Source organism: Onychostoma macrolepis, chromosome 25 (genome assembly GCF_012432095.1).
Source record: "Onychostoma macrolepis isolate SWU-2019 chromosome 25, ASM1243209v1, whole genome shotgun sequence".
NCBI classification, from domain to species: Eukaryota; Metazoa; Chordata; class Actinopteri; order Cypriniformes; family Cyprinidae; genus Onychostoma; species Onychostoma macrolepis.
In genome coordinates this window covers 17,472,508-17,481,020 of record NC_081179.1, presented here as the reverse complement: position 1 = coordinate 17,481,020, position 8,513 = coordinate 17,472,508, and the positions used below count along the sequence as shown (strand labels likewise).

Here is an 8,513-nt window from a genome sequence, read left to right as displayed (position 1 = left end):
TTTATGTAGCTTTGACTTAAAAACAACAACAACAGCGGTTAGTCATTGAAAACAGCATGCTGAAAAGTTCATAACTGAAACATTAAATTTGCTGTTTTTGCACATTAGAAACTTGCATTTTTACTCTTAGCTGTTCATATGTTTTGGTTCATACGCTTTGCGATATAGTTTAAATTTTAGATATGATTAGGAATACATGCTTATAATAGGAAATCAAAATGTACAAACAGGACTTGCGGGGAAAACACCCTTCACCCCAATATCAAAAAGGAATAATTTATTATAATGTAAAGTTATAAAATCTAGGTACTGTTCTCTCTCTCTCTCTATATATAATCATTATTATTAATTATATAATTTTAGTTCTAATTTAAAGTTCCAAAATCTAAAGCAATCTGTAATGATTATTTTACTAAATACATAATTATATTTTTAACTATTTATATAACTATAAAACCACACACACATAGTTTTAATTATTATTAATTCTACATACCATACCAAATATATATTTTAGAAAGAAATTACATAGTACTTTTGGCCTAAAAATCATTGTAAACATAACAATAACTACTTTTTCCCTATGTGGCCAGAGTGCTAAAATGCTTTTTATAGGTTTTATTGGCTTATATATTTTTCCCACCTAATGATACAAAAAATGTAATCTTGTGATACTTTGATTTACATGTTACATCATGCATTTGATCTACATAAGTGTGTTCATTTTTATTCTACTTTCTGACATGATCTCTCTATTATCGAAAAATTGCACCAATCATCTCAAATTATGCATTATTTATGATTTAATTATCAACAACTAGTAGGCCTATAATAACTCGCAACAATACCTAGTGACTATGGTATTTTGGCGGGAGCTGTGACTGTGGTTACCATGGTGAAGTCTCGAGCAGGTGATGTCAGTCCTCCAGTCCAGCTGGTGGCGTCACACTCTTTCCCGCGCTATGTGTGATCCGTGACTGTTCAGTGTGAAAGAAGAGGAGGCCTGTTTAATTTCTAGCCCTCTGGTTGCGAAGTTCACGTCCGCTCAAAGTCGCTCGTTTGACGGCGGACTCATGTCGAAGGACGGTCGCCGGCGCGGCGGGGCTCAGCAGCACCGGCTCGGGCTGAGGCCGGCTCAGAGCGGGGACGCCAGAGACAGATCGGCCAGCAACAGCTCTGGATCATCTCACGGAGGAGGGAAAGGCAGGAATACGCCCATCAGCATCGCCCTAAAGGTAACAAACAACAGCCGTCTCAAAACATAGCGAGCTTCCTACCTAGACAGCATTATTTGGGGATCATAAGGGCTCTCTGTGAACGCCCAGAAGTGCCGCCTAGAGTATTACCCTAACAGAGTTACTATGGTGACAGTACTTTCCCATCAAATTATCACAGTTATTGTTGCTACAATACAAAACTGTGGTAACATTTTAATACCAGCTGTCATTCTGAACGCTTCTTAAACTGTATGCTTACTTAACAACACTATAGGCAGTAGTGTATTTAACTGTAAATGTGACCCTGGACCACAAAACCAGTCATAAGGGTCATTTTATTGAAATTGAGATTTATACATCATCTGAAAGCTGAATAAATTTGTTAGTGTAGGACAATATTTGGCCTAGATACAACTATTTAAAATCTGGAATCTGAGGATGCAAAAAAAAAAAATCTAAATATTGAGAAAATCAATGTCCAAATGAAGTTTTGATATATTTATGGTATGAAATCATGGTATTGTGGGCAGTCACAATTTGTCAGAACATTATTCGTATCACAGATACACAACACAAATGCCACCGTTACATTACATAACGGTAACACTCAAGAAAACATAACATAAAAGTACCACACATGAACATGGCAATAACACGACAAAATAACAGTAAAGCAATAATGTTTACACGGCGTGACATAACAGTGACAATGCAATCTACCATTATAGTAACAATACATAATATTAACATGACAATAACATAACTACATAACAGTATAGTACATAAAATTCAACATAACATTTACGTGACAATAACATTGCATTATATTACTGTTATGTAGCAATATAAGATTTACATGACAATAACATGACTACGTATCTAATATAATTCAACATAACATTTACGTGTCAATTAGGGCTGTGCGATATATCGAATGCAATGATCATGTGCATCTCGTCAGCAAAGCCGGTTCCGTGATTAGTAGTAAATCTCCATCACCTGCTTTCAAATGGAGCGGCATTTAATACACAGAGCTGTAGATCACTGACAAGCTACGCAATATCGTGTTCATAATCGAAGGCAATTCATCTAATTCATGATGGAGATTTACTGCTAATCACAGAACCGGCTTTACTGACGAGATGCACATGATCATCGCATTCGTTGTATCGCACAGCCCTAGTGTCAATAACATTACTGCGTATCTAATATAATTCAACATAACTACATTTACATGACTACATAACAGTAATATAATTCAACGTAACTTTTACGTGTCAATAACATGACTACGTATCTAATATAATTCAACATAACATTTACATGACAATAACATGACTACGTAACAGTAATATAATTCAATGTAACATTTACACGTCCATAACATGACTACGTAACAGTAATATAATTCAGCGTAACATTTACATGACAATAACATGACTACGTAACAGTAATATAATTCAATGTAACATTTACGTCCATAACATGACTACGTAACAGTAATATAATTCAGCGTAACATTTACATGACCATAACATGACTACGTAACAGTAATATAATTCAGCGTAACATTTACATGACCATAACATGACTACGTAACAGTAATATAATTCAACGTAACAGTAATATAATTCAACGTAACATTTACATGAACATAACATGACTACGTAACAGTAATATAATTCAACATAACATTTACATGACAATAACATGACTACGTAACAGTAATATAATTCAACATAACATTTACATGACAATAACATGACTACGTAACAGTAATATAATTCAATGTAACATTTACGTCCATAACATGACTACGTAACAGTAATATAATTCAGCGTAACATTTACATGACCATAACATGACTACGTAACAGTAATATAATTCAACGTAACAGTAATATAATTCAACGTAACATTTACATGAACATAACATGACTACGTAACAGTAATATAATTCAACGTAACAGTAATATAATTCAACGTAACATTTACATGAACATAACATGACTACGTAACAGTAATATAATTCAACATAACATTTACATGAACATAACATGACTACGTAACAGTAATATAATTCAACATAACATTTACATGACAATAACATTACTACGTAACTAATATAATTCAACATAACATTTACATGACAATAACATGACTACGTAACAGTAATATAATTCAATGTAACATTTACGTCCATAACATGACTACGTAACAGTAATATAATTCAGCGTAACATTTACATGACCATAACATGACTACGTAACAGTAATATAATTCAACGTAACAGTAATATAATTCAACGTAACATTTACATGAACATAACATGACTACGTAACAGTAATATAATTCAACGTAACAGTAATATAATTCAACGTAACATTTACATGAACATAACATGACTACGTAACAGTAATATAATTCAACATAACATTTACATGAACATAACATGACTACGTAACAGTAATATAATTCAACATAACATTTACATGACAATAACATTACTACGTAACTAATAATTCAACGTAACATTTACATGACAATAACATGACTATGTAACAGTAATATAATTCAACATAACATTTACATGACAATAACATTACTACGTAACTAATAATTCAACGTAACATTTACATGACAATAACATGACTATGTAACTAGTATAATTCAACGTCGCATTTAGAATCAGAATCAGAAAAAGCTTTATTGACGGGTATGTTTACACATACGAGGGATTTGTTTTGATGACCGAAGGTTCCACAGTACAAACTGAATGACAGTGACAAGACACAGATAATAAAAATAATAAAAGTGGAATAAATAAATAAATAGGTAATAACAATACACAAAAATATTTAAAGGGAACAAAATATACTGCAATTGCAATTATGACATCCGATTGTATTTTATCTTTCTTATTATACAGCTGCTTAACAAATGAATACTTGAACATGAAAACAGAACCTGATATCAGGCTGCAGTTTGTTGAATTAACTATAATGTTGTTTCTACAAAACTGGAAAGTGTTATGGCAAATATTGTCTGTGGAACAAGGTTTGTGTGTTTTCGCTTGTTCAGTCAAAGGTGCAGTGCCAGAGTGGTAGTAGCCATAAATTTGACATTTGTCCTTTCGTGCATTTAGAATTCCCAATTCAGAAACTATGGAAGTTTCTAATTGTGTCTTCCAGGCCTGAACATGTTTGGAAAATCAATGAAGGCCTCGAAGAAATGGCAAGATTTGTTAGACATTAAACCATCTATTTTAGTACATCACCATGTTTTTTTAAACATAAAAGTATGCATATTAATGCGCACATATGCCGAGTGTAAATAACCATGCAAAACTGTTGCGTTTGTTTAATATTTGAGAGCAAATAACCATAGCCATTTATTTATCAAGCAACCGTTTTCTTCCAAGTACACTTACTCTTTTCCTTTCCAGATCAAAGATTGACTTGGATCAGTTGAAAAAGCTGTGTATTTATTTAAGCTTTAATGCACATATGATAATAATATTAAAAATAGTTAAATTTTATATACATGCATGCATACATAAGAGAATTAGTTTACAAAAATGTAAATATTACATACCAAATATCTTGTAGTCTATAGACCGTAGATATTTTTGCACGCTTTCATCCTCGCGGCTGTGTCTGTTCCACATCTCGTTGGCACATCTCTATTTACATCTATATCCCCGGTGTAAGTTACGTACCGCTGAGCTCCAATCGGACGTTGAGTCCGTGGCGTGTCCAATGCAGACGCGCTGACACACGCAGCCCTGCCGCCTCCAGCACATGCTGGACGAGTGGGCGGCCTGCCATGTGCACATGACTGCACAGAGAGAGAGGAGCTCTGCATGATACTCTGCCGAGCTGTGGAGAGTGACTACGCCACAACTAAGACAGCAAAACAGTAGCGGCAGAGTCGCTGTGCAGCCGAGACGTTACAGAAAGACGGTCCTTATGACCAGGACAAGAAGTCCGTCCTGCTGATTGGCAGAGGCATCTACTCGACGAGTTCGCAGGAGTCACGCTCAACCACGGGGCTATTTTTGGTCCAGCTGTCAAATGACGATGACAGGCCGTTCGTGCAGTGGAGATGCTGGTTAAAGGGGAAAACAGGTTGCCATAATTTGGTATCATGTCAGGGCTGGATATGGATGAGGAACCTGCTTACAGACTCTACTTCTACTCTGTACGTACCTGCTTTCCTCTTCCCATCATTTTTGCTGCTTAGATGCGCTTGAAACTCTATCCTTGCTGCTTTGTTATTTGTCCTGAAAGCAGTTCTTTGTAGCTGGACGTCCTTGTTTTGCAGTTCTGAGGGGCTCGGTTAGATCTAACTCCAGTGACCTCGGGTGTCAAGGGGCCTGCTGGTGATTAGGTGATTAGCTCCATTCGTCTCACGCATGCATGGAGCGCTGACCTGAGATCAGATGCTCCCTTCTCACGTTTACCTGGGTTATTTTGCACTGACGGTTGCCGAATCGGCCAAATCACCCCCCACCCCCCCGCCGAGATGCACGACCAATGTAGACTCATGCCTTCCGTTGCCAGTCAGCTGCCAGAAACATGGGAAACCCAGAATAAATATTTACCATCCAAACACTGTGCTGACAGGCAACAAGTTAATTTACTTGCTTTTTTTTTTTTTTTTTAATTGCAAAAATTGTTTGTTTCGCAATCTCAAAGCCTCATTCATGCTTATTTCCAGACCTCTAGAGAGTAAAGCTGTGTAATGAGGGCTGTTGTCATTGGCTAAGTAGGTCAGTTGTGTATTTTAACCCCGAGGACATGAGATAGTGGCAGGGGAGGTCAGTAAAATGTTTATGCATGTGTAAAAACCAGTGAGCCTGATGAAATATTCCTCTATGTGAGGGAATGTGACAGACAGAACAGCTTTGCATTTGCATAACGGTGGAATATGGCCAACAAACAACAGAATAATTAGCTATATTTTTTTTTTTTGATGATTATATTCATTAATGTATTAAAAGAAGTGTAACACACTATCCAGAGTGATTAAATTTAATGTTTTGGGCGTACAGACAAAATTAAAATGGATGAAATCAAATCAACTAATCTATTTTTGATTACACTTTATTTTAAGGACTAATTCTCACTATTAACTAGCATGCATATTGGCTGTTTATTAGTACTTACAAAGTACATATTAATGCTTTGTTCTGCATGAAGATATGGTAGATCCCTTAATCCTACCCCATACCTAAACTTATACCTAAATCTTGCTAACTGTTAAGCAGCAATAGGAGTTTATTGAGGCAAACGTCATGGTTAATAGTAAGTTAATTGTGAGAATTGGACCTTAAAATAAAATGCGTCCCTATCTTTTCCAGGTTCATTACATGTTAAGCCCCATCCACACCAGGAACAATAACTATAAAGGTATAATTGCAAAAATTGTTCTCAGTATTAAAGAATAGCAGAGTCCACACCACAACTATAACGTTAAAGGCACAGAGAAACAGTATTGTTGGAATCACTTTCAGAACAATTTTTTTCCAGCTGATGGACGATAAAAATATTGACAGCCAATCAGAATCAATCCTGCTGTCACAAGCTCGAGAATTTAAAGGGGTAGCGTCTGCTGGTGTGGACGCTAATGTAGTTCTCTTTAAATTATCGTTCCTGGTGTGAACAGCCTTTAAGCTGTAATGTTAGCATTTGTGGCATAAAGTCGAATACCTCAGGTTTTTTTTTTTTTTCTTCGTTTTCTTTAAAGTTGGTGTGAATTGAAAATTAAGTAAATGCATGTAGATCTGATTGTGAACGATTTGTTCATATATAGTTTCCTTTTTTTATTAGACTTTTTAATCAAAATGTTCTATCTTCATATTCTGAGTCAGTGAAAAGTGGTGAAAATTCCCCTGTCATTTAGTTCACTTAAACCCCACCCCACTATCAATAACAAGAGCACATTCATACAAATTGGCTCCATTCACTTCCATTGTAAGTGCACAAATAGGCGACAGCTTTCAAAAGACAGAAATCATCTCAGTTGAGGATCCATGTGTAAATGGTGTGCAATAAACACCACTGGTGCTGTTAACATGACAGTGAATAACCAGTGATCTTGGCATTACGTGCTTATATTATCACCACTGACAAGTCATATAAGGTGACAATTATTGGTACTTATTTTAATGGTTAATGTCCTTATATCTTGGACAAATAAGTGAGGAAGCTCACTCTTGCCAGTTGCTAAGAGCACTGCTTCTGTCTGTGGGTGTTATAATGAAAAGGACAAGCACTTGGATATCTTCTGTGGCCACTTTATAGCTCTCACTTTTTTTTTTTTTCCCCTGTTTATGTGAACAATGTCCTACATAAATTCAAGTGTAAGCAGAATGCAACGTCTTTCTATTATTTGATTCACAAGTTCATGGGTAGCCTCAGGTTTCCCATATTCATGGCCAATCTGGAACAAGCAGGATGTTGTGAAATTTTACCAAGTTCAGTGTCCGTACAAAAGTTTTTACTTGTTTCCTTGAGTAGAAGAAGTTACTCTAAAAATATGAGAATGGTGTGAATAAGCTTTTAAAGGAATAGGTCACCCAAAAAATAGTTGAGCCTCAGTCCATCCAAGATACAAAAGAGTTTGTTTTATCAAAATAGATTTGAAGAAATGTAGCATTACATAATTTGCTCCCCAATGGATGCTCTGCAGTGAATGTGTGCCGTCAGAATAAGAGTCCAAACAGCTGATAAAAACATCACAATAATCCACAAGTAATCCACTCCAGTCCATCAAATAATGTCTTATGGAGCTAAGTTACTAGTCCTCTATCCATAATATTCCTTCAAGAAGTGTTGGACTTTTTCAACACTGGTTGAAAGAAATTGCCACAGAGGCAATGGTTTAAATGCATTAATGATGGATTTGTTTCTTATAAACATTCAGCTTTTCTCTTCACAAGACATTAATTGATGGACTGGAGTGGTGTGGATTATTGTGATGTTTTTATCAGCTGTTTGGACTCTCATTCTGACGGCACCCATTCACTGCGGAGGATCCATTGGTGAACAAGTGATGCAATGCTACATTTCTCCAAATCTGTTCCCATGAAAAAACAAAATGTTTTACCCCTAGTTACACTTTTTTTTTTTCTCTTTGCAACAGGCCTCTTTCCAGCGGTCCAACAGCCATGACAAGGTGAGGAAGATCGTGGCAGAGGAAGGCCGGGCTGCTCGAAACCTCATCGCATGGAGTGTCCCAGTGGAGAGCAAGGAGGAAGATGGTTAGATCCATTCAGATACACTCATGCACACAC

At 36.0% G+C, this 8,513-nt stretch overlaps 1 protein-coding gene and 1 long non-coding RNA gene across 6 annotated transcripts in view; one reads left to right on the top strand and one right to left on the bottom strand.

Moving 5' to 3' along the window:
- Nucleotides 1–899: 899 nt before the first annotated feature.
- The window catches only part of scaper (S-phase cyclin A-associated protein in the ER), a 109,051-nt gene continuing 101,437 nt past the window's right edge, over nt 900–8,513 (top strand). For 2 of the 5 annotated variants that reach the window (XM_058766563.1, XM_058766560.1), the window contains exons 1-2: nt 902–1,235; nt 8,363–8,480. In XM_058766563.1, the coding sequence (XP_058622546.1) occupies nt 1,074–1,235; nt 8,363–8,480 (280 nt within the window). In that variant the 5' untranslated portion in view covers nt 902–1,073. Of the gene's footprint in view, nt 1,236–5,211; nt 5,417–8,362; nt 8,481–8,513 lie in introns of those variants that run through there. The other 3 variants (XM_058766565.1, XM_058766561.1, XM_058766562.1) reach the window with 2 other exon arrangements.
- LOC131534001 (uncharacterized) lies at nt 3,848–5,662 on the bottom strand. Its single transcript, XR_009269300.1, has 3 exons — nt 5,425–5,662; nt 4,811–5,323; nt 3,848–4,409 (listed from the first exon to the last, which is right to left on the bottom strand). It is a non-coding gene; the product is annotated as an uncharacterized LOC131534001 (long non-coding RNA).